At 43.5% G+C, this 27,219-nt stretch overlaps 1 protein-coding gene across 2 annotated transcripts; it reads left to right on the top strand.

Annotated features, from left to right (window-relative positions):
* The first annotated feature begins 452 nt into the window (after positions 1-452).
* On the top strand, positions 453-26,956 carry LOC117899964. 2 transcript variants are annotated; one of them, XM_034810119.1, is made up of 13 exons: positions 453-693; positions 17,699-18,804; positions 22,175-22,407; positions 22,846-23,214; positions 23,269-23,464; positions 23,537-23,638; positions 23,708-23,903; positions 23,964-24,152; positions 24,220-24,362; positions 24,418-24,740; positions 24,806-24,961; positions 25,024-25,197; positions 25,261-26,956. In XM_034810119.1, the coding sequence occupies exons 2-13, from the start codon at positions 17,903-17,905 to the stop codon at positions 26,307-26,309; spliced, it is 4,032 nt and encodes a 1,343-aa protein (XP_034666010.1). In that variant the 5' UTR covers positions 453-693; positions 17,699-17,902; the 3' UTR covers positions 26,310-26,956. The 2 variants fall into 2 exon arrangements, with proteins under 2 accessions (XP_034666010.1, XP_034666011.1); XM_034810120.1 differs by lacking the exon at positions 453-693 and adding an exon at positions 7,826-7,843 and having other exon boundaries at positions 17,966-18,804.
* The last annotated feature ends 263 nt before the right edge of the window (positions 26,957-27,219 follow it).

Raw genomic sequence — 27,219 nt, forward strand, 5'->3', positions numbered from 1 at the left:
GAATTGAAAGTAAATGAATGCGTAGAAAGCCAAAGTAACAGTTGCAAGGCACGCAAAAAATCTTGTACGTACTCAGCAAAAAAAAACGGAAAAAAAAACAATTGTGAAAAAAAAGTGTGACCAGCAACAGCAAAAAGATTAGCAGACTCAATTAACTGTAAAAACCTGCTGCTTGCCAGGCACACACACACACACACACAGAGAGTGTGAGTGTGAGTGAGGGTGCGAGTGCGATAGAAAAAGAGCAAGCGAGCGAGCGAGTGAGCGAGCCAGCAAGTGCGAGGTGAAGGTGAAGCTGAAGGAGAAGCGCGAACAATTTGTTGAATACGTCGTCTCGGGACCGCCACACAAAGGCAGAAAAAGCGAAAGTGAAATCACAAGAAATGTCCAGAAAAGTTTTTCTATGCAAAATAATCTCTTAACACACACACACATAGAGGACTCTGAGCCATTAAAAAAAATAATACACAAAAAATCAAAAAGAAAGTTGATAATCAAAAACAACATAATAAAAGTGCCAACAAAATCTAAGCCCAGTAGCCCAATAGAGAGGAAAATTCCCAGGAAGCCCCAAAAGGACCAAAAACAAGCAAAAAGAATTAAGAGAAAAAGGGGAGAAAATTGGCGGCGCAAAAGTTAAAAGGGACAAAGGCGATTAAGCAGCTCGCCAAGGACGGGGCCCCAGCACGAAAGGTGAGCGCAAATAAGTCATGCAAAAGCAGAAAAGCGAAGAAAGCACAAAATAAAAAAAAATACACATAGCAAAGCAAAGCTGAGACGACAGGAGCCGGAGAAAAGTTGCTCCTAGCGACACCAAAGCGGCTGAAGAAGCTGCCAGAGCACCAGAAGCGACAGCGGCGGCAAACAAAAAAGAGAGACGAAGGTCGAAGTTTTTGATACCCTGGCAGAGCCATTATCCATTTCAGTCCATTTTATATAGTTGAGATATTTATCACTGGAACATCTTGAAGTTGGCGACTAATTGTTGCTATGGCAAACAAATTAATTGTGGGCATTAGATTTGGTTCCTATTGCAGGACTTTTCAAGTATTCTCTTGTTTCAAATAAAAGTCCTATAAATCATTATACCCTTATCCAGGGTGCTAGCAGAACGCCCCCAACAGATTTTTTTCTCGTGAAGAGTGACAGTCGTCGACGTTGTCGTCTTCGTCGTCGTCATCGTCTTCGTCGCCTTGCAGTGCCCTCAAGAGGCTGTCGGATGGCTACTGCTGCTGCTGCCGCCGCTCCTGGTCATGGTGCTGCTGCTGCTGTTGCTGTTGCTGACGCTTTTGAATTCGCCTTGAGTTCGTGGTGGGCGTCGTAAAAGTTCGCGAGCCATGCTCTCGCTCTCTATGGTTCTTCTCCCCAACCCGCCCCCTCCCGCTTCAGTGATGGGTGTTGTTGGTTGTGTTACTGCTGCTGCTGCTGTTGCTGTTCTTGTTATTCATAGGCAAACATAGGCAAACAAGCAGAAGCAAAGCAAAGAGCAACCTGCGTGGCTGGGACAAACAACCGCAACGAGGGCGGTTCTCTGAATCAAATTAGCCCGCTGCCAAATGTCCCGACTATTTCGACTGATGGAATTAGTCATGGTGTTGGCTCCAAAATGTATGCTATAGGAACGCACGTCAAGATTACGTTAGCGGGCGTACGTTTGTGGGTTAATTCCATCAAAAAGAATTTCTCATTTGTATGTACAAATCCCACACATCCGCCCTCACCATTGCGGTAGCTTCCAGAAAGCAAGCCATGGGAAACATTGACACCGATGCAAATGTTGACCAAATGAAGTTATTTAAGATTGATTTGATCAGTTATTGCATTAGACACGACACCCCCAAAAGAATTTATTTATTTGTGCTTCTCGTTTGTTATGAAGCCGAAACTGATACAAATGGCTTGAACATTTAAACGATTGAGCAATAAATCAAAAATAAATTAACTCAATATCGTTTTGATTGCATTTCAATAAAAGCCTACAAGTTACACGTCCTTTTTTTACTTCATTTAAATTGCATTTCTCTCAGGTCTACTACTAACAATAAGCAATAAGTCTGTCACTCACCTAACATAATTTTTAGCCGCAACATTAAGCTGAAAATAAACAATATTTTATCATATTTTTGTTACATATCCATAAACACAAAAATAAAAAACATTTTACTCTGCCACCTACCTGAAAATAATCATTAATATAATCACCAACTACCAAAGTACACTCTCAATAGTTTAGACACATTCCCGGTCTGATTTATGAACGCCCAAAATGTCATTTCTGTCAATCTAAATTCGTTGACATTTCGCAATTATAATAACAACAAAATGCACAACAAATATAAAACAAAATTCAAAATCAAAATGTTTACAAAACTTTAGCAAAAGTATAATTTCCTTTTTCCAGGTTGTGCTCTCTGCTCTCTGCGCTGCTCCCTGCCTAACTTTTTGCAAATGTATTCAAATTTAATTTCGCTGCTTAAATTGGTCCTTCAGTACAATCTAGCTTCTATTCTGTTCTGTTCTGTTGTGTAGCCTTGGAGCACCCCTCGCTGTGTCGTCGGCTGGCGATGGCGGCAGTGATAACTCATGTCCCGCTGACATTTTTGGGTCAAAAAACTAAAATATTATGTGGTTGCTTTGCCATTTCGCTGAAGAGCCTGTGCGTGTTCGTGAGCCTCTGTGCGTATGTCGCTCCGCTTGGCTGGTGTCTATGTTTGTTGTATTTTGTGGCGTGGTGTGGTTTTGTAGTCATTATTTCAGTCAACCTTCAAAAACCCACCACCCACCGAGTGCCATCTATCTTCACCCTAGTTGGTGCAGATGCGTGCGAGTGTGTGTGTGTGTTTGTGGCACCCAGTCTCCGGCATTCCGGCAGATTAAAATTGCATCCGGCGAGCCAAACAAAAGAGTGTTGACCAATTTCGCTTAAACATAAAACAAGGAGAAATTACCAGGAGGTTCAAGCACACAAATAACGACAAAACAGGGATACAGGACGGCTACGGGAATACAGCCAAAGGCAAAGCAAAAGGAAACAAGAACGTATGTAGGTACGTGGGGGGGACACACAGGGAGTGGAGTATAGACGAAAACAAACAGAAATGAATTCATAGTAAAAGTCTTAATTGAAATTTTTGCTTGAAATGTGTACAGAGGGGATTCTTTTTTAGTCTTCTGCGGCACCTAAAATGAAAGGCGATGTTCATGGCGAACTCTCACTATACACACATATATATTTCTTTATATACATATGTATGTTTGTACGTGTGTGTGGAGGAAGCAACTTTGTGTGGCAGCCAAGGGAAAAAAGCAAAAGTCGTGGCCTGTCGTGTGGTGTGAACGGATCTGTGGGGGTCTTACTGAGTAGGAAGTTTGCCATGGAGAGCTCTGGGCCCGGCTACCCATGAATGCATGCAGCTGTGTGGTGGGGATAAAGGTAGCAACTTTGTTATATTCTTCACTTTACCTTTTGTATCACATTCCCTGCTATTTTTATGAAACTTAACTTTGTTTTCCTATTAGTATGCCCACAGCCAAAGGGCAATCATCGTGAACGGAAGAAAGCGTTGAACGAGTTAAATGTTTGATTAAAAAATTGCATTTTACACCTGTGAGAGATTTTTCCTCTTAACTTGGAATTTAATATTTAGGTTCAGGATGGAGTTTCAGATTTCATAGGGGGGCCAGGGCGGAGCGCCAGGTAAATCTACATTATTTCCATGGGAAAGCATCTCCACCCGAGTGCTAAAAGTAATTAGAGGAATATTTTTAAACGAAAGACTTTTAATTGGTTCAGAAAAGTCTCAAATGAAAATCTCTTTTTTCGCACTCTAATTTATGAAATGTGTATTAAAACGCATATTAATTTACCCATACGCAAATGTTGGCCAACATTATCATCAAATTTATATTTTCGCTTATTAAATTATGTTTAAATAACATTTTTGAAAGAATAAAAAATAAACAAAAAACCGTTTAAACACAGATAATAAATGAAGTTTAATTCTTACAAAGGCCGAATGATTATCTGCATTGCCCACACGTCATGTGTGGCATAAATAACTAAATACACACACATTTTGCGGCTATAAAAAAGAATACAAATAATTGACTGATAGGATTTGAAATGTACTTAAAATAATGGTTGATTTTTTTACATCATTACATATTTACTTGGCATACATTATATCATTTTTTTGCCCCTAAACTAAATTGTTAAGTAAACGAATAAATTATGTGCAATTAAGATTCAAGAAAGGGTAAACATCTCTGTGAGATATACTCGTACGTAGGTACAATACAGATTATGAATTATTCATAATTTTCTAAAATAGCACACGTGCCTGTTGTTACTGAACGAATATGGAAACTCATTAATATTCATAAAAGTCAGTAGGACTTGAGGCAGGGGTTATTCTTACACAATTTAGCTTCGAGAAACTAACAACTTACGAAAGTAGTAGATTAATGATGCCATTCAGTACAGCTTCCACTTCAATTTCACACTGCATTCATACATAAATAATAAAAATAATACATTTAAAATCTCAATTGATTTTCATCAGGTGTTTATTTAAGTTAAAAAATTTTAATTCATTTTCATGAAACATGCTCTAGGCTGTACTTCAGGCAATCTCAATCTATAATTAATATTTTCTTTTAATTACATTTTGATGACATTTATTATTATCTTTTTTATGTTCTTTTATGGTCGGGTATCTTCAACGACTTGCATTCGATTTGGTGTCTATTAACCCGTGTAACAGCTTTAACTATTGGTTCCCACTTTGTTTAATCATCTTCTAATGATTATAATTATTTCTATTCCCATTCATTTGCTGATTTGAAATCTGTTTCTTGTTTTTGCACTGACTGCGAAGACTTAACAAATGGCCCAGAGATAATGGAAAGGAAACAGCAGTAGAGAGACAGTGGACAAAATCTACATGGACATAAACACAGATCCAACACTTTTAGCCACAGCCATAGCCACGCCCCCTGCCCCCATTGGAAGTCATTTTCTTGTAACTGAAGGCGATGGTGGGGTGGGGAGGCAAAATGGATCTGAATCGAAAATGTTGTGTTGGCTAAAAATGTATGTGTCTATTGCTAAAGGATTCTATGCAAAGAGGGGACACAAAGGCGACACATCACAAGGAGAAACATGATGTAGAAATAAAGGAAGGAAAAGGATAGAGGAGCAAGAGGTGGGGCGAGGTGTGGGGTGCCACACACACACTCACACACATGCAATTACACGCCCACTTTGCTTTATCTTTGTAACTGTTACAAAACTTGGCTTGGCTTGACTTGGCTTGGCTTCTTCTTCATCATCATTTTCTTTCATTCTTTCGTTTCGTTTGGTTCCGTTCCGTTCGGTTCGTTTCTTTTTGCTTTTCTCTCGTTTGGTTTTTTTCTTCTTTTTTTCGTAGGCGTGTGTGTTGTCCTCTGTATGTATGCTTATCTATCTTTGACTGTGCGTGTGTGTGTGTGTTTATCTTGGCCAGAAGCTATATAGTTTATCTATGTGCATGTTTGTTGTTTGCTGGTGGTCGGTCGGCCCTTCGTCTGGTGTACACTTTCCGCACTTATTCCATATTTAAGAGGCAATTTATATTCCCTTTTTTTCTGCACTCTCTATCTGCAAGCAGCCTCTCTCTCCCTGCTCCTCCTGTTTCCTTCTCTTTCTACTCTGTCGCTCTGTTGCTATCTCTTTTCCGTTTGGGGTCTATCTCTCCGTCTGGCAGTCTATCTGTCTGCCATTCAACTTCAGCTACAGTTTCCTCTTTTCTCTGGCTGTTTCCACGACTGTTTCTGTTTCGGATTTTGTTTCTGATTTAGCCGCCAACGACAAGCACGCAACGCAACAGAAAAACAAGTGGAAAAGGTACTACCATATAGGGAGTACTTCGACTAAAGGATACCCAATACCTTAACCTGATAGCCATAAATAAAAACTAGTCAGATGTCATTAGGTTCATTGGAAAATATGAAATTAATTTCAAGAAAAACCATTTTAAATTTTGAATCGCCATTGATGGCCATCTAATTGCACCCAAAGGCTGCTACATTTACCTTAAATTATGGATCCCAAGGGTTGAATTACCTTTCGAATAATATCCACACATAAAACTCTTTCAAATGTAGCCTTAAGTGTATTTTTGTACAGGTGATTCATGGCACGACTTTCATAGACCTGACGACTGGTGTTACTAATGCTGAACCAGTTAATATTTCCTCTAATGCAACAGCATACCCCATTAGCCCCTACGATTAGTAGGTATAAAAAGCTGATGCTGCCACCGCTGCTAGAGCGCTGTAGCTGGCCACTCATCCGTTGCGGGACGCTATCCTATCCGGAGGGAACTATACAACAAGCTGAGGCCGGCTTAGCATTGCTGATGCTTCCACTCCCGCAGTCCACGGCCACCCCGCGGCTGCTGCGGCTGTCAGTAGCCAATTATCATTTTTTGAAATGAATAAAAACGTTGCCTGTCCCCGTCCCAACCCCAGTCCACGGTTTTGGTGCGTGTGCCACGTACTCTCTCTCTCTCTCTCTCTCCTACGTAGCAGCGATTGTGTATATACGGCTGTATCTAAATGGCATTTCCATAGCCACAGTTGCCAGGTCCTTATCCGTCTTTGGCTCTGTTGCTGTTGCTGATTCTGTTTCTGACTCGCGCGCCCACTCCATTGCGGCGGCAGAGGCTTTGCACCTTGCGGCTATTGCAGTGTATCCGTGTGTGTGTGTGTGTGTATCGGTCTGTGTGTGTTTGGTTCTGGCTTTTCCTGCTTTTTTATTGTGTCATAAATTATTCAAACGCAAACATCATCAGCAGGCGGCAGGCGGCGGATCAGGATAAAGATGCCGCTCAGCCTCTCCCCTCCTCCGGCTCTCCCACGCTCGTCTCACTTCACGCTTCTCATTATCAGTGGCAGACGTTTAACGCACACTCCCACATAGATACATATCCATCCTGTCTCTGCATGTGCTTATTTTTTGTATCTTATACGCGGGCTGTCTCCCCCGCAGTCAAAATACACTGGTCAATGGGTCATTTGCAACTGTAACTGCACTTGAACTGCTTGCTGTTTGCTACTGACTGTACTTTTATTTCGAACTGCTTGACACAAACCTATCTACGGATTGATGGCAACAGAATTAGTCCTCTGGCATAGCTTATACTCCCACATAATTCGCTAGAATGAGTTCAGTGTTCCCCATGCCAAACTATTTGTAAGAATCTTTTCATTGAATTACCTTGAGATTGAATTGTTTTTTGTGTTGGTTAAGCTGTATTAAGTACAGGCCCACACAATTTGTGTTTCAGAATGTATTTTTAGATGGTATTTCACTGCTTAAAATAAACTTGAATCTGTTTCTGTGGCAACTGTACTTATTTCTTCAGGAACACTGCTTTAACGCCACTGCTTAAAGCAGTCTGTAGAGCTTTCGCTTTGCTAAAACATCAAATAAATGTCTGGAAAAATTCCACAATGAAGTTCCATTAAAGTTTTTACTTTATGAAATATTTCGCAATTATTATTTTGAAGTTGGCAAACAAATTGTTCGTACCAGTGTGCAATGATGCGGAAGCAATCGGAAGCATGACCCAGCGGGTTGTGGGCAGTCGCGCGTCGCCCCCACTGCCAAGAGGCACACAAGTGGGGGGGAGAACGACTTCGCACTCAGCGAGGAGTCACTTCCATAAATAAAGAAGGCCACCGTTGTGGCAGTGTGGCAGAGGAGCGGAGCGTTGCGCCATCACTTGATAAATAAGTAGTGCACGTAGGCCTTCGGCATAATGAAGCGAGCGGGACCCAGTCTCAGTCCCAGTCCCAGTCCCCGCCTCATATTGGACTCAAGACGATGGCGGCGGCACAGCACAGCAATTTGTTGGGCCCATGCCGCGTATACGTAATCACGCATTGATATGCCATTTACTTGGCCAACAGGACAGGCACCCAAAGGACCAGAAAGCAGCATTGCCCGTCCATGCAGTAGTCCCGTCACTCAGCTCTGGAAAAAGAAGGATTTATGCACTCGATTTTGCAGTTTCAATTTTATTTTTTCATTTTCATTTTCATTTATTTTATTTTATTGTTTTTGTTTTTATTACGCAATCATGCCTTGCAGTTCCCCGAGGAAGTGCAACCCACGCCCACACCCATCCACACTTCGAGCTGAGTGCAAATTAAAATTATGCCACTTGCAGCCATTTCCATTTCCATTACCATCTGGGGCGTTCTTTTTTCCCTCCCAGGCCATACGTATATTTACGAGCCTCTCCAACAGCAGTCCTGACCGAAGTCGTTACCGACTCTGATTACATGTTAATTATCATTCCGTAATGAATTGGCCTTTTGTACTGCCATGTGTTGGCCCACCCACCAAAACCCCTTGCAAATTTACAGCCGAGAGCAATAAATGCCAGGAATATTGCGATAGATATTATACACACATGTCCGGGAGTCCGGGACCCGGGCTGCGTATTAAGTGCGGGCTGACAGCCATTGTGGTCGCTGATCGGCGTTGGCCCAAGTGGTTATCCACTTTCAAATGTTAAATATAAAATCTCCATCAACTTTTTGCAAATTATTTCATTAGTTTTGAGTAAATTTAATGAAGAAAATATGCAAGTGGAAAAGAAATCATACGAAATATCAGTTGGTACTCGTAACTTTTGCTTTTGCTGCTTTTGACTCTGACCTTAAGCGATTTTTAAGCCCCATAAGTCTCGTTATCCTTTAAATAAAGATACATTTTTATTTTATCATCCATCATAGTTTAACTCGCATTTTTTATACATTTATCATGCCCGTTTCTACACACTTTTTATGAGTTACATAAAAACTTTCGCTTAATCGAACAAAGCATAAAAAAAGAAACCCTCACAAAAATATGCCCCTGAAGATTGTGTGTAAAAATCAATCCAACAATTTGGAGCGACAAATAAATTGTAATCCGCGTGCAAATCGGTTGAGCTCAAATAGGAGTTAAGCCATATCCTTGAGAGGAGCTTAGACGGAAGCTTGAGCTTCAGAGGAACACTCGCCCCTTGGGCTATGTAACGGCACACGAATAAGCTTATAAATATGTATGTACATTTGTATGTGCGGATATGTGTGGATAAACAAGTGTGCGGATACTTGAACCGCACTAACACCCAGATACATACATAAATACATTAACAATACACACACACAAAGGAGTCGCTCGTTCGACTTTTGGGCATGGGCTGTGTTGTGTGTCTGTGTGTGTTTGCGCAGACTCAAATTAATTCCATTGGCACCGATTGAAAGTTTTCGCTCGCAATAAATTGCGATTGTACAATGTACGATGTACGGCAAATGTGTGCCATAGAGATTTTACCTCCCCATCCCATCGATATATATGGGAAGATGTAACACGAGAAGTACGTTAATTACTTTTGAACCTTTAATGGAATCATAAAGAGAAGAAAGCACTACGGACCCAACCAGCTTGTGTACCTTATTTCGTACCTTAAATACCGCAACAATATTTTACTTTATATTTGAACAAAGTAGCAATCAAAGTAGCAATCTCTCCAAAGCAATATTAATCTAGAAATGTATCCAGTTCCACTGCTGATTTGATATTGCTTAAGTTTCCCATACTCAAAGAAAGTTCTACCTCAACTACTAATAATATATACTCATTATATTTCCAACCAAAGCAATTTCCAGCACACAAGAGACTGTCGCACGAAATGTGCAAAAACAACAGAGAGACAGGAGAGGGAGAGAGAGAAATCTGTTCGAACTGAATGATGAATAAACTTGTCTAAGGGGAGAGAGAGAGATGAGAGTGTAAGCACTGGCAGGAGGTTTAACATTTGCATTAAACCCATTTAATTATACTAAGTACATAGTAAATACGACAAGTAGAGTGCCAGCAAAGAGGAAGGAAGGAAGGTAAAGCCAGGATGAAATGAGCAGGAACCGAGGCAGAGGCAGGAGCAGGAGTAGTTTCATGTTTACATTTGCCCAAGTGATGGCTGCTGTGGCTTCAACCCGAACACACACACACACACACATGATACTCGTACACTCTACACTACACTGCACTACAAGGGTAGCGTAACTATTAACAGTTCTCGAAACGAGTCGAGTGCCGAATGTGTTTGCACGCCTGTTTGCCTTTTGCCGCAGTCATAAATAATTTATGCCCCCCGTAATTTGGTCAACTTTACTTTGCTCTGCGCCAGAGGACTCATCATACTCAGCCTCCTCCCGCAGCGCCTTCTGCACTGAGACCTCCTACTCCATGCCTATCTGTAGTATCTTCATTCCCATGTTAATCGCCTCCTACATGGCATCTATGTTGTATTACAATATGGGGTATACACTTGCATAAATCAACTTTGAATATGTTTCAATTGACCACACAGTTGTCTCCTCATTTGCATTTTGTGTGTGCGGCACGGCACGGCACGGCAGCAGCGTCCTCTTCTCAGGTCATTCATTAGGCGTCGGCGATTCCTTGGGGAGTAATTAGAAATTAGAATTTGGAACTACGACAAGAACACAGCACAACACAACACTGCGGCACAGCCCATGCATGTATGCTGCATAAGGGCCATAATTGATAATTATTTCATTTGTCTGTGGGGAGAAATTTCGTTGTATGTTAAAGGAGGTGCAAACTGCCTTGGGCTTTAATTTTGAATATTCCATGATGCACATTTCTCCTTGGTCTTGCGGGAAATGCTAATTAAAATGATTCCAAATGCTGCATTGTCGAGTGTTTTGGCAAGGAGAGAGCGTAAATTAAATATGTTTGCTGTTGCTTCAGCATTTTGAATATTCCTCATAAGTGAAAGGACTGCAAAGCATTGGGATTAAGTAGTTATGGATTGAAACAGTTTAGAATTTTAGGAGCTGATTCAAAACACACATTTCAGCTAGATTACATTCTAATCTACGCATACTCAGAGAGTTTTTGTGAGTTGGCAACAACAGACAGGCACATTACCAATGACCATTTCAAGTATTAGGTTTACAGCACTTAGCTGTCTGTAATCCACAAAAGAACCAAGTACCAAGTGCATTTACCACTCAAAACTGGGCAGACAATTTCAATTTGCATGCCCACAAAAATGTGCCTCAACCTCAAATTCGAAATAAAGTCCATTAAAATGCAATTTCCCACCAGAGCACACAAAAAGCAGAACAGAGCAGAACAGAGCAGAGCAGAGCAGCAATTGAGAATGGAAACTAACTTATTTAACCTTCAGCTCTTCTGCTCTTCAGCTTGTTGTTCAAACTTTATTTTCGATTTCCGTACACAGGAATCCAATCCATCCCCAATGACCATGCACTAATATGAGTGACTGTAAATGTCACACAAATATTCACTTTCCCATTCTACCAGAGGGGTCGGGGATCATGGAGTATCTGCTGCAAACACACACACACACACACACACACACACACACACACAGGGCAATAAATTTATTTGTCAACTTGTTCAGAACTTTCCGCATGACAATTGTGGCACACAAATAATATATTTTTTCTAATTACCAAAAAGGAATGACCTTAATACCAGTCCACAGAGAGCCAGAGGGAGAGGCAGAAAGGGCGACCCAGACAGTCAGACTGTGTCATCCTGTGCGAACACAAATCCAAATCGAAAGGAAACCAAGTCAATTTTATTATCCTTATTGATACATTTGTTGTATACCCTTTACAGCGGGTGTTGGCATATCTTTTATAATTATTTATATTTTCTATTTCTATTTATTTATTGCATATTTTCTTGTACGATTCAACTCCCTCCTTCAGCCTTGCTGTTGGGCGAAGGGCTCTAAAGGGTATCCGAGGATATTCTGTCACCAAAATATATAATTTTTCCCTTGGTTGTTTTTGTATATTTGCGGGCCAGCAAAAATGCATTTCCGAATGAAATTCGCCAACTCGACAAATCTTCATTGTGAACAACAGCAAAAAAAAACGAGAAGGGTAGAAAAAAAAGTTAAAAATGAGTATGGGCAAATACATAACAAAGTTTGGATGAAATGAGAGCAAAAACGAGAGCCAAAGAGCTTGCCAAGTGCCCGTGCACGGCACGGGGACCCACATCCAGACCTCTCCAGTGCTCCTCCAGCCTCTGCACCGCCCCGCTGCTCCCCTCCTATAGTTGCGGCCCCTTTCCTGTCTTATTCGGTTGTGGATTCAAGCAGCCATGTAACCTCGTTTATTCTGCAGCATAATGAAAGGGGAAAGTTCTGTGATTTCACCGCCCATGGTTCCGGCAAATGCCATGCAGTAGTACATCCACAGGATGGATGTGTGTGTGCGAGTGTACGTGTGTCCATGTATGGATGTGTGTGTGAGTGAGGTGCAACAACGACGGCTGGCGCTAAATGGCATTTGAAATGTTTTGTAGTTCCACATTCTGATGCCGTCGTCCTTTCGGTCCGGCCTCCGCCTGTCCTGGGCGCAGCTTTCGCCTTGCCATTTTCCAGCAGACACCGAGAACCTGTCCTCTTCCTGACTGTCAGGCAAATGGAGAACCCTCATGCACACACACACACACACACTCACACCCAGGCAAGGCGCACAAAAAGGTCAAATGAGAATTATAATTTAAATAGCAAATAAAACAGAAAAACAAAGAGCTGAACAGCATGAAAGGGTGGGCTGAAAGGGGGGAAAGTAATTCCTTTTGGTGCGAAATTGAAATTGCTATAGGTCCTGGTTCTCGTACTGGTCCTGGTCCTGGCTCTGCCTCCGACTCTGACTCTCTGGTTCCTTCACAAAAGCCTTGTCTGTCTACGGCCTGGCCTGGTCTTTTGAGCGTGCGAGAGTCCTTGTAACTTTTCTGCTAATTATATCGCATTTTCATGATTGTAGCAAATGGGTTCATCAAACGTTTCGCCCAACGAGGGTCAAGTACATTCCACTTGATGATGAAATTCGAGACGGGAAATTTGCTGCGCCACCAAAAGCCCTGAGGCGGTGAAGAGCTCTGGTAGCTGGCAGCTGGCAGCTGGGGCAGCTGGCACTGGGGCATCGTTGCCCGAGATTGACTTGAAGCTGTCCAGAAGAGCGTGAAGTGGAAGTGGCAAAGCAAAAGTGGGTAAAAGCCCCTTGCTGTTGGATTTCACTCCACAGCTTAGCGTGAAAGATTATTTATCGATTTATTAGAAGGTGCTCGAGAGTAACTATGGAATTATAAACTTTCCAACAAGCAGCTGAAGCTCAAGCACAATCAACTGCATGAGTTACACGATACTTATCTATTTATAGCATTTACGGCCAGGAATTAAATGCCACAAAGGAGCTGGGCTGCTGGTAAATTCTGTTAAATTGTTGAAAAGTTTGCCTTTAATCTGCCCCCGAAAGTCTCATAATCTTTGTTGCAGTTTGTTGGCGCTTCGCTTTGCCTTTGATAATTTCACCATTTTCAATTTCATAACTGAGTTAACAACGTTAATTAAATTGATTATGTCAATTTGATATCTGCATTTATTTGTTGCCTGATTAATGCTCGACTGTTTGGCTCAGTGCCATAATTGCCTTCCATTTATTTGATTTAACGAGGACTTTATTTGATTTGAGAGCCAACCCCCCAATTGGTTGGTTAACATATTTAAATTACTTTCAAAAGCGATGCCATCAAGCGATCCGATTTCCATAGTGACCGATCTTTTCGAACTATTTCGTTAAGTGAAGAGTAAATTTTCGATGGCTGAATTTATTTATTTGGGGTATTAAATATATTTCTTCGGAATCTGAATAGTTTTCCTGTTGCAGAAATAATTGGAATTGATTCAAGCCTCTCCTTCTGGTAACCCACAAATTTAAATAAACTTCGAAGAAAGTCAATCGCTTACGATACACATCTCTTAGCCAAACTCTCAACTCTTTTGACCTCTGTGGCGCTGTGGGAGAGGAAATAGGGAGAGAGAGGGAGAGCACCAATCAGACATGCAAAAGTTGTTGAAATTGCTGAATTTATTATACCAACAGTCTGCGGATTGTTATCAACATTTTGCTTGTGCTCTATCTACGAGCAAGAGCCCAAAAAATGAAAAAATATTTGGTTAAAAAAAAACACAGAGAAAACTCTGAGCAATAAAAACTTATTCCAGCGTGGTAGACCGAATTTTTGTATTTATTTTCATAAATATCTTCCTTTCCGTTTCAAAGAAACAATAGATGGATGGCTGCCCCCACGCTCCTCCTTGAGCTTATTGAAGTCCTGAAGTCTCCTTATCTCATGTTAAAGAAAATCAATTGAATGCTTGACTAAACCAAAGATATTGCTTTGCTCTCGCATTTCTTTTTCTACAATTTCCTTAGAATTTCTTAGCTGCTGTCGTCGTTGTTGTCTGCCGTTTGATCCGCAGCACAAAAATGAAAAGAAATGAATTTAACTGAGATTCATTTGTGAAACTTATTAAAAGTCGCTCCAACATTATATCCCGCATCATCAGCAGCTGCAGCATCGTTGTCCCTGGATTCCAGCACATTTCAGCCATTCCAATGGCAGCAGCAGCAGCAACATCACCATCATCCACAATCAGAACTTCCATTGCCATTGCAATTCCTTCATCCACAATTGTAAAATGCAACAATTTTTAATGCCTCTTGCAACTTTTATTTCGAGTTTAATGCAGAAACTTTCGCCAAACGAACGAATGGCAATGACAAGGCGGACAGTACAAGCCCTCGTATCCTGTGGGTAGATTTTGCCACTTCTTACTGCTCGTTACATTGTAAAAAATTGGCATGGCACACAGAGTACGGTACAGTCTGATCTGCATGATGCTTAAAGACAATCTCTTAAAGAGTGCCCCCAAAGAATGTTTGAGAGAATCCCAGGCATACCTTTGGCGTCCCAGAAAAATTCTCTCTCTCTCTCTCTGGTATTTCAGATATTTGCAGAACGAGTCAACTCTGGCTAGGGCTTTGTCTGGCTACTTTTTGCCAGCAGTTCCATCAAAATGGAAGCTCCCGTAGAGACCAACGATCCGCTTTAAAGCTTTTTGCCCCTTTTTTTTACCGTGGAGCAGAATGCTCTCTAGGATTCCTAGAATTTCTTTTTGGAAAAAATCCTCTATGGTATTTCTGCGATTCCCCGCAGCGGGGCAACAACTAGTCGGCTCTCTGGCCGAGGCTTTGACAGTGCATCTTCCACCTTCTTCGTCTGCTTATTTTTGCCATCATTTTTCTTGGCATACAAGGAGGGCAGGGGCTGGGGCCGAGGCAGAGTCTTGAGTAAGTCGAGACCGTAACATTTCCTGTTTGCACTGCCACTTCCCAAGCATCCCACCCTTGCCCCGCCCACCCACACACACATGTGTGTGTGCACCGCCTCCCCTTTGGGTGCCTGGATAAATGTCTGCATGTCGTTACCGCCGCCATTTCTTTTTTACACCCCTTTAGGCCAACGCCTTTCATGCAAAAATATGCAATTTTATCGGTCCTTACAGATTTCCCATTTACAAGTACGAGTGGGAGCAGGCAGCATGCAGCGAGCTCCGTAGAATGCAAGAAAGAAAGTAGCAAAACTGCATAAAAGGCCCGAAGAAAACGCATGTGGGCATGAAAGACATTTGTACCCAATGAACAAAAATAAAAGCGAGCAAAATGTAAATATTTTTCATACAGGCAAACACGAAGCGTTGCGTTGCGTTTCGTTTCGTTTGCTGCAACAAAAATCCTTCGAACAACTTGTACAGATATTCGTATAAGTCCTGCTCCTCTGCTGCTCCACGTTCGCCGAAAAATGGCATTTTTCAGCTTTTAGTTAATTGAAAAGTGGAAATTTATTTGAAAATCCCAACATTCTGTTTGAGGCCATGACTCACACAGAGACAGAGAGTGAGAGAGAGACTTAAGTCACGAGTAAAGATACGTACACCATTTTTTGTACGTTAAAAACGTGCCGACATTTTCGGTTGTCAACAAACACACACAAAGGCACACACACACAGGCGGCACACTCTTTCCCTTTACAGAAAGGGGGCACGGGAAAAATGTTAAGCTGCCCATGGGCATCCCCATCCATCTGTTCATCCGTTCATCCGTCTGCTGATGCTTGGCTCTGCTCTGCCTGTGCTCTGCCTGTGCTGCTTCCATAGTTTAACTTTAGTTTTATGGCTGCAATTTAGTGAAATGTATGTTTGCTTAGCTCAACTCGTCTCATCTACAGATGAGTCCGTCCCTCCGCCTGCCTGTCTGCTTGGTCTGCAGCATTCGTTTATTCGTTTATTCTTGCCAATTGTTTAGCCTTATAAAATATACGGATTTGAAGAGCACTCTCTGTTTCTCGCTCTGTCTGTGTCTGTTTGTCTCTGTCTCTGTCTCTGGCCGGAACCCACAAGATATATTGCCGCTTTAGAGAGCACTCTGATCCTGGTTTTTGGTTTTGGCCAGAGACCAGCATAACAACGAAGGAAGCATTTGTTAATGAGACCCACAAGAGCTTACCAGAGTCCATAACATTTTGGTTGGGGCAAAGAGAAGGCTGCCCTCTAAACTTTTGCCTGTGTGTCTCCCTCTCTTTTTCGAGGGACAACGCTGCGGTTGAGTACATTAAATTAACACCTAAAAGGTTGACAGATTTACACATTTTTATCTCAACCCAAGATAAAACCTCTTCACCTCATTTGGCAGTGGCGAAGGGCAGCTCGCATTTGAGATTAACATTGTAATGTGTGGAAAAGGTTAAATGGAAGGGAAAGGGAGATATTAATTATAGAACAGCGAAGGGCACACGAACCCATACACAACCACGAAACAAAAGGTCTTCGCGGTCGATTTTCGGTTCCAAAAAACCAATAACAAAATATTTGCAGTGTGTCATTAAATGGCGATTTCCCAAATGTTTCTGGACGTTCCATTCTAAATGGTTCAAATGAACTACGTGCACGCCTAGAACTAGCTCACAGGTAACCTGAAATATTGTTTACCTCTGAGCTGCCATTTTCCAGCATAAATTTAAAAATAATTATGTCGAAAACGCTTTAGCATCTTTCCCTTAATTGGAAACACTCTTTAGAAATAGCTATAAATCGGTGCAACGTTGCCTCAGTGCTGTGTATTTCGCACCTTTCACAAGAACAGCACCTGAACACCTGAACTAGTTCTCAGCGATCCAGCACGTCCATCATCATCTTGAACACCTCACACACACACACACAGACACGCACACACACAAGCCTTAGGAGCGTCAGTGGCAAGCAGCAGCAGCAGCAGGGGCAGGAGGTGAGGAGGTCAAACGATGGCAAAGGAAAACGCTTTGCACCTGCACGTGCATCCCCATACCCATCCCAGTGGCAGTGCCCATCCGCAGCCTTCCCCAACTGCCACAAAACGTGTCCTGTCCTCAGGTGGCGGCAGACATAAAGTGGGCGCCAGGCAAGGCCCCATTATGGTGGTGCTGCTGCTGTAGCTGCTGTACTTGCAGTTGGCTGGATGCATTGACCAAGGCTATTTAAGGATGCCACGCTCTGATGCGTTGCACAGTTAAGACCCGAAGCTGACGGCGTAAAGGTCTGCACAGCAATCAGCAATCTCATCAAAAAAAAAGAATATATACAGCACACAGAGGACAGAGAAGACACAGACACATATATAGTTATATCTATGCCAGGGCGCTCGATTGCAGGTCATTTAGTGTCAGCTAAAGTTAATGTTGAAAATTTGCTTCTCTCACATTTTGCAGATACTTCCGGATACAGCAGCAGCAGCAGCAGCAAGTCGTGGAAGTTGGCGACTGAAATTGCATTTCTAATAGAGAAGCAGAGGCCAACACGTTCAGTGTATAATATTTGAAATCAAAGCATTAGGGTCTAACCATGTCAGTGTGGTACGTGAATCACAAGCTCAACATGCGCACAACTGCTGTCAAGATGAAGCGAACGCAGCCATGGATGTCCTGGATGCCCTGGATGTCGTGGATGTCCCACAAGCGGCTGCTCTCCACCAGCTACAGTCTCAGTACCAGTACCAGTCTCAGTCCCAGTCCCAGTCGCAGTCGCAGACCCCAACAGGAAGCGGGCATGGCCAATTGATTTTGATGGCAACGAGAGGGAATACGACAAGGACGACAACTAGAAGGACTAGGACTAGGACTAGCAGCAAACTAAGACAAACTAAGATAATTCAATCGCGTTTTCTACATATTTATGGTTACATTTTCTTCGGTTCCTTGATGAGTTACATTAAAACTATTTGCGCATCAATGGTGCAGCAAATGGCAGCGGAAGCGGATAAAGAAACGGAAGTGCCAGTGGCAGTGGCATTGGCCTCAGCCAAAGCAAAGAGGAAAGCAGTTACGGAAACGGAAACAGCAATGGGCATGGGAATGGGAATGGGAACGGGAACGGATGCCCGCATCGTGGCAACGGGAATTTGCATTATAAGACTGATAACATTAAAAAGATTTCTAGAGATTTCCACAACCGACGAACACAATCAAAAGCATCAGCAGGAGCAATCAGCAACGTCAGCAACGTCAGGAGCAACAGCAGCAGCAGCTCCAGTCCAAAATAAAACACACTCTCAAACACATCCACATCCTCATGCTCATCCGCATACACGACATCATCCACAGGCGTCGTGTTGGCGTCACCAGCTGACACCAGGCATCCTGCTTTTGCTCCTTTTGCTCAGCAGCCTCTGGCCGGACTGCTGCGAGTGCCTGCATGGCGGCAGCAATACGGTGAAGACTAAATATGGCCTACTGCGAGGGATTGTGGTGCGCTCCACGCCACTGGTGGAGGCATTCCTCGGCATACCCTATGCCTCCGCGCCGGTGGGCAGTCTCAGGTGAGTCTCAAAATCGAGTTGTGTGTGTGGGTGTGTGTGTCAGCCACGGCTACGGCATGTTGCACAAGATTACGTTTTCCGGGTCGTGGCTGGTTGGATGTTGGCGTGGTTGAAGTGAAATCTTTACAACAAATAGAGACAACAACGTGAGGCACGCCTTTGGGTGGCCATTAAATGGCAGAACATTTGTAGGCAAGGTGTAAAATATATTTTCCATAAATAGTCCACTTTTGGTTTGTGTTTTAAGTGACTTAAAAATTGAGAAATAAAATGCGTTTAAGCTGCATTAATTCTTTGATCGATAGTTTAAAAAGATTCTGTGTGTGTTTTGCTAACCCAAAGTTTTCCTTAATTTGAAATTAAATTAAAGATTTTCTACCCGCAAAGTTGAGGCTGCAGTTTATTACGCTCTCACGTTCCCATCTCTATGGCAGGACGGGGCACGCAATCTGAACGCCACATGGGGGTCGTCTCCAGGCTCTTTTGCCGCTTTTAGACGAAACTTTTTTTCACAGAGAGCGGCGGCAAAGAGAACTTTAGCCAAAGCAATTTTAATAATTATTCTCATGAAATATGTGTGTGGATGGGTCTGCTGCTGCCGGGGTCCTAGTACTTTTTACACCCACCTAACGCAAGTGAGGACTTTACGGAGCTCGGCCTCTGGCCTAGCACTAGGTCTGGCACTGGCACTGGCTGTGGCTGTGGCTCTGGTCGCGCAAATCCCAAAGCTTTGTTTGAGGATTTAAAGTTCCATGGGGACACGGACACACGATACGTAGGAGCACAGCACACAGCTCGTAATGAAGACCAAGTGCTACTTGGAATTAATCTACAACTTTGCTCCTACCGTCCACCGTATAGGTAACAATTAAAAAAGTTTTCATTATTCGGTTAGTTTTTTGTGGAAAGATTTGAAAAGCGGAAGGAAAGGATGAAAAAATTGTGCACACAATTTGCTTTGTTATTCGCAAGTACGAATAAGCGATTGGTTTACCCAATTAATAATGAAGCAGTTGACAGTTGGTGCTGGTAGCAGCACCAGTTCTACCGCCAAGGACCCACTCCAGCGAGACACACACAGAGAAAAGTTCGATAAGCCATTTCGAGCACTTGATGCCATTGAACGGCGCGCAAACGAGACCGAGGAACGGAGAACGGTGAACTCGAGCAAGAACTCTCGAACGAGTGAGAGAGAACTCAGAGACCAAAGTGAAGTTTTGTGGGGGATATTACAAAAGTTTCCCCCGCACACCCCCCCGGGCCCAGCTAAGTCCCGTTACTTGGGCACTTTCACACTTGCACACGGCACTCACACGCTCGCACACTCACACGCTCAGAGACATGTACAATACAGAATACAGACATGTACACACGAAACCGTTACCGTAGGAGGCAATGGCAAAGGCAAAAGCAAAGGCAAAAGCAAAAAGCTTTTGTGTGACATGCATGAACAACAAGTGTGTTTGATGAAGCGATTGGATGAAGTACTTAAAGGGCTCTTCATCGCCTCCTTTCGCTCCATTGATGTTTGCTTAGCCACAATTCCTGAAAATTGTTCTTTAATTACTTCCGTGCGGTAGGAATGTGTGACGCCAGACGTCAGACGCCATTGGGTTAGATGGGGAGTGAAATGAAGTCGTTTATGAATGCGGTTCATTATCATGCAGCAACAGATGCCAGAAATCGGCAAACAGAACTTAATCAAATTCCAGCCAGGCCACCTTGTGGAAAAGCACCCACCGCAAGTCCATAAGGCTTGTGGGACGATAGAGATGGAGAGTAAGGAGTAGTATTTTTTTGTTTCGCTGATAAAACGTGATATTTGACGAGCCGTCAGTACACGGTTGGCTGGCTGCGAGAGAGCTAACAATATAAATCAAGGCAGTAGGGGGACCAAACGCATCTGTCGCCAAAGTTTCTAATAAAAAATTCACAAAATATTAATAAAAACAAATGGCATTAGGATAGCTTATAAGACCTAAGGCTTATTGGGTGTCCTCTAAGATTGTTCAGTCTTGGTTCAATTTGACAGACAATGAACATTAGTTTGAGCTTTCTAAAATTATTAATAAATATTTATTTAGGTGTTTACCCCTATTCAAATACAAACTCTTACCTAATTGATCCCCATTGCTGATTCACTTTTTATGGTGGTCGCACAGCACATGCTTCAATCAGTCCGTAACAAACTTATTCGCAATTCTAGAATAAATATTCTCTTCTAAAGAGCATTTCCTTGCAGCCTGGAAGCACAAATATTTACACTAGAATTGAATTCCATTGAAAGCTTTTAATATTTTAGATAAAATTGTGCATGTAGTCAAACAAATATGAATATTTATGTTTTTTTTTACCAAGAATACGAATACACGTAGAGGTTTTTTTACTTTATAAAATAAAATAAAGAGAAAAACGTGCCAAGTCGCAATTCGTTCACATGTGTTTGTGCGTTGAAGTGAAAAAAGTACCGGAACACACACACATCCGCACACACAATAAAACGATTGCTTTTAACGCTCGAAAAAGTACAGAAAACAAAAATTTTTTTATTCGCTTAAAAATAGTTTAAAGTGAAACTTTTTGGAGGGGTTTTACCCAAAAAAAAATAGTATTAATTTTTACCGTGGTGCATGTCGACGGTTTACAAATGTGCGGGAGGCGGGCAGGGCGGTTAGAAAAGTTAGGAACGTGCAACACACACACAGAGAGAGAGAGAGAGAGAGAGAGGGAGACACCAACAGCATCACGTATGGCTGAAAAATTATGCTTGCCACAAAATTGGGGAGGCGAGCTTTTTGTTACTGCGGTCCATTGTCTGTCATTTGCCACCAGGGAGGGGCGAGAACGAGTGAGAGATAAACAAAGATGGGGAGAGAGGCAACAAAGCGGGAGGGTAAAGCCAAACAACAACAAAAAAGAAACAATCAAATCGTTTCGCGTCAATTATCGCGTGTCATAAAATCAACAACAAAGCAGCGTTTATCGCATATCGTTGTGCCAGCCCTGGTCCAATCATCTGTCCCCCCGCCTCCGCTCATGACTTACTCGACGCTGATGATGCTTGATCGATGGATTCAACGCAAAACAATAAAATTGCACAATTAATCAACGGCAGTTTGCACTTTTGATTGATGGGCGGGTACTTAGTTTCTGTGTTTTACGAGCCAAACGAATCCTTTTTCCTTTAATCGCCAACACACACACTCTTAACTCAACCCACATATTTAACCCGCGCACACAGATGCACACGACCCCGAAGACCGCATAAAAACGTGCTGCCCCACAAGTGGCCAAAAATTGAATATTTACTTATGCGCGCCCGAACGGGTATTGCCTTTTGCTGCCCCTCTTCTTTTTTTCTTCCACACAGATTTATGCCTCCCATTACACCATCGACATGGAAAACGGTTCGCAATGCGGATCGATTCTCGCCCGTCTGTCCACAGAACGTGCCCATACCACCCAACGGGCCGGAGGCGCTGCTGGAGGTGCCGCGCGCCCGTCTGGCCCAGTTGCGGCGTCTGTTGCCGCTGCTCAAGAACCAATCGGAAGACTGCTTATACCTTAATATCTATGTGCCCTATGAGACGCGCCGCTTCAAGCGTAAGTGCCAAGCCAAGTTTATACGTTTTATTCGCTAAATTTAAGTGAAACAAAGTGATAAACAGTTACTTACCGCTATCCCTTTTTGTCTGGGTTTTCTGGTTCGCCTTGCAAAATGACGTGCCGGACCGAACGCGCGTGTTAACTTTTTGCCAAAAATAAAATAAAAGGAAAACGCTTGTGCAGACATTTGAGGTTATTTTACTTGTTGCCAATATTTAATCCAGTGGTCGTTACTGCATTGGCGTCGTGGCTCTCAATTCCGTAGTGCATTGCAGTTTAATTAAATTTTCACGTACTGCAAGCGCTGTGGACTTGGCAGTTCCGATAGCCGCAAACACACACGGACACACGGACAGCTGCAATGATAGCGATAGCGATTAACCCAATTATTCAATTATCGTATTAATCTGAGTGCCATTTCCCCCATCCCTAAAGGCAATGCGGACGCTGATGTTGACAATGCAGAACAAGCAACAACAGCAAAGCTTAGCACTGTGGTGTTCATACATGGCGAATCGTTCGACTGGAACTCTGGCAATCCATACGATGGGTCCGAGCTGGCGGCCCACGGCAACGTCATCGTTGTGACAATCAATTTCCGCCTGGGGATCTTTGGATTCCTGAAGACTGGCGGCAAGGAGAGCGCCCAGGGCAACTTTGGCCTGATGGATCTGGTGGCAGGCCTGCACTGGCTCAAGGAGAATCTGCCGGCGTTTGGGGGTGATCCGCAAAGCATAACGCTGCTGGGCTACGGCACGGGCGCAGTGTTGGCCAACATATTGGTTGTGTCTCCAGTGTCGAGTGGTAAGAACTTTCAGTTCAGAGAAAGTCTGTGGCTGCAACCCTTTACTCTTGTAGATCTAATACAGCGCACAGTTCTGGTCAGTGGCTCCGCATTGTCGCCCTGGGCCATACAAAAGAATCCGCTGTTTGTGAAGCGTCGCGTGGCAGAGCAGACGGGCTGCCATGGCGATATGCTGTACGATGATCTGGCGCCATGTTTGCGCACCAAAAGCGTGGCCGAACTGCTTTCCGTCAAGGTGGATCATCCGCGGTATGTGGAGAGAGAGAGAGGGAGTTTTAAGTATTAAGCTTATCCACATGTAACCTTCTCGTTTCATAACAGATTCCTCGTTGGCTTTGCTCCGTTTGTGGATGGCACTGTTATTTCGCCCGTTGCAAATCCCCTGGGCAGCACCACCTTGCCTTTGGGCTCTGCTATTGTTAGGTAAAGCCACTCGAAGTTACATATAACGACATATTTTAATGTTTTTTTTTGTACTTCCACTTCCTGCAGTACTTCAGGAATTGAATATGCAAACTTTCCCAAACGAGACCTCATCTTCTGCCTTAGCTCTGTGGAATCCTACCTGGATTTGAGTGCCCAAGATCTGGAGTTTGGCTTTAATGAGACGCGTCGTGATCGCATTCTACGCACTTTTGTGCGCAACAATTTTCATTATCATTTAAATGAAATCTTTGCCGTCTTAAAGGTGCAACAAACACTACATATAATTTCTATACCTGATTTATAATCATTTAAAATTCCATAGAATGAGTACACCGACTGGGAGAAGGCCATTCGTAATCCTTTGAGCTCACGCGATGCCACCCTGCAGTTCCTCAGCGATGGCCATACGGCGTCGCCTCTGATTAAGCTCGGCTACATGCACAGTCTACGCGGGGGTCGCACTTATTTCCTGCACTTTAAGCACAAAACTGTCGAAGAGGAATACCCACAGGTCGGTCTCCAACTGGGCAGACTCACAATAAAGTTTATGCTAAACATTTTGCTTGATACATTCACAGAGAACCGGCTCTGTTCGTGGCGAAGATGTGCCTTTTTGGCTTGGCCTGCCCATATCCCCGCTCTTTCCACACAACTACACGACGCAGGAGCGTCAAATTGGTCGCCTAATGCTGCGCTATCTGTCCAATTTTGCCAAAACAGGGTAAGCCAAGCACATCTTATAGATATGATCTGTCTCTAACGCTCATATTTGACAGCAATCCGAACCAATTCAGTGCAAAAACCGCCTTGGGTAACACAGACGATGCTGCCTTGCATGATTTGAAGAAACGCTCGGCATCTCTGGCCCCCAATTCACATCTCAGCGATGCCATGACTCTGGCGGTTCTCTACAATCAGCGACGCAGCAATGCCATGCATGAGAAACGCTCCTATATACGTCGCCGCTTGCGCAGTAATAACGAAGGAGCCTTCACGCAGCTGGGGCTGACCAGCGAGCGGGATGTTGGCAGCTACGATGGTGATGATCTGCCCTTTTGGGATGCATACGACGTGGTCAACCAGCTGTATGTGGAGTTGGGTAAGCCCTAAAGACCATTGGAGAGGATTATGCTTTGATTTTATTGAACCAATTCCCCTTTGCAGGCAACAAGGCAAACATTCAGAGTCATTATCGTGGCCATAAGCTGTCCATGTGGTTGAACCTCATCCCTCAACTGCATCGCCATTTCAACATCAACGACCAGTCCATGAGGCATCATCAATTCCAGGATGACATGAACAACAGGGATCTGTATGAAGGTTTGTCAGAGACTCTCCACCCTTAAGCTACTGTGCAGGATTTTGATTTCTCTTTTTCATAGGCGTCGTGCGTCCACAGTTGCAGACGAAACCAGCAGAAGATGACAACATTATAATTATACAGAAAAGCAGAACGACCACCACGACAACGACGACGACGCCACCGCCAAAGAATCCAAGTACAAACGTAACGCAAGCTTTGAATCCCATAATTAGCGGCACAGCCACCACCACAGGTTAATCTTCAATTCTATGATCAAAGAAATACAAACTTAATGCTAACATTTAATCTGTTACAGAATGCGGCATTGATGGTGCCATGTCCGTCTCCGAGTTGACCACAACTCAAGCGCCGAAAGACAATCGAACGGGAGTACACACGCGCGTGGAGACGCAAAAGGACTTGGCCACCGCCTCGACGGGCATCATTGGCAATCTGGAGCTGCTGCGGCGGCTGAGTGGCAAACAGTTTCAGAGCTACACCACTGCATTGATTGCCACAGTGGCTGTGGGCTGTTTCCTGCTCATCCTCAATGTACTCATCTTTGCGGGGATCTATCATCAGCGCGAGAAGCGTGCGCGAGATGCCAAAACGAAGGAGGAGCTGCAGGAGAGCGACACCAGCAAAAGTTCCAGCATGCTCAAGCTGAATGCTTTGATTGGTGGTGGTGGTGGAGGAGGGCCTGGTGGTGGCGGTTCTTGTGATCCCGCGGATGGCTATTCCCTCAGCGGCACTGTGGTGGACAGCAAGGGCGGTGTGGGCGTTGTCTTTGGGGAATACAGCTGCTACGATGAGAAGACCAAGCAGCTGAAGGAGGAGAAGCTCATTGTGGAGCTGCCACCATCGTCGTCAATGTCGGTGACGGTGCCCGGGCAAACATCCCTCATGATGGACAGCTGGGGCGCCTGCTCCACCAGCACACTCGATCTGCTGAAGACGAAGCCAGGCGGCGATAGCCACCTGGAGATGATCTCCTACAATGCCCTGCCCACGCTGATGGAGACAACGTCGGCGCTGAGCAGCAAGCGCGGCTCCTTCGTGGACACCAGCCTGCAATTCAACAGTCCGCAGCAATTTGATTATGCAGTGCAGTCATCGGATCAGATGTCATTCAAGGCCATCGAAGAGGCGGTCAAGGCAGCGGCCATACAAGACTCTGAGATCATGCGAGACGATGACATACCAGAACCGCCGCCACCGCCGCGATCATTTCTGGCTGCCCAACAGCAACAGCAGCAACAACAACAGGGTATACTGCGGCAGACGGGGAGTGCGGGAAGTGCGGCGACTAGTTCAGGGAGCAGCGGGAGCAAGAAACGTGTACATATTCAGGAAATCTCTGTCTAGCATGCATTACCCTACTACCTACACCTTTTACTACTACAAAACACAAATGTAAGCAACACTCATTACATCTCTCGATTTCTTCTACTCTTTTGTGGATCAGTTCTTGATTTAGTCCATCTCTAATTTCCACACACACACTGCCTCTCCTCTCTCTCTCTCTCCCACTACAGCAGAGCCCTTTCCTGTATGTGCTCTGGTATGGTGAGAATGGTGAGAAGTGGATGCAAGCAATCGATGTAACTGTATGTATTATGTGTATGTATGTTTGTACATTATGGAAATGTTCCTGGTAGTCAGTCCGTGGGAATGTGAAAATATATAAGTGAATAACAACAAATTCAAAAGTGTAGGGCATTAATTTCTGTCGAAAGTGTTATTATAATTGTATCATTGTGTGTATAGTTTTTACGTTCCTTTCGATCGTGCTCGTGCGATTAGGATTCTCGTATTATATATATTGTATTTGCTTGTTATTTAATAATTAGCGAAATCAAAATCGGAAATATATTCTATATATATGTATATGTAACTGGCTTTTAATTATTTATAAAACCATAAACTACAACTATGATACCGCATACTGTATTTAAATGTATTGTAAAATATTGACTCTATTTGTATGAAATACATATGTAACTCAAAAACAACAGAAAACTCATTTATAATGCTCGACTCGACACGCACAAGCGAAGCCTTCAAAAGGGAATGAGTGCATATTGTAAAAAGAATCACATCCCAGGGCAGACTGCTGATAGACAGCTTGGAATAAATATTTTCCGCTACGAAAAGTAAGCCACTTTAGGACAGGAGATAGTAGATCCTGTGTGCCAGAGTGTGGATAAGTTGAAAGTTTCCAAATCAGTGCCTTCAATTACAGAGCTTCATGGGGAAAGCGATGAACCGATGTCGA

Source organism: Drosophila subobscura, chromosome U, assembly GCF_008121235.1.
Source record: "Drosophila subobscura isolate 14011-0131.10 chromosome U, UCBerk_Dsub_1.0, whole genome shotgun sequence".
Taxonomy (NCBI): domain Eukaryota; kingdom Metazoa; phylum Arthropoda; class Insecta; order Diptera; family Drosophilidae; genus Drosophila; species Drosophila subobscura.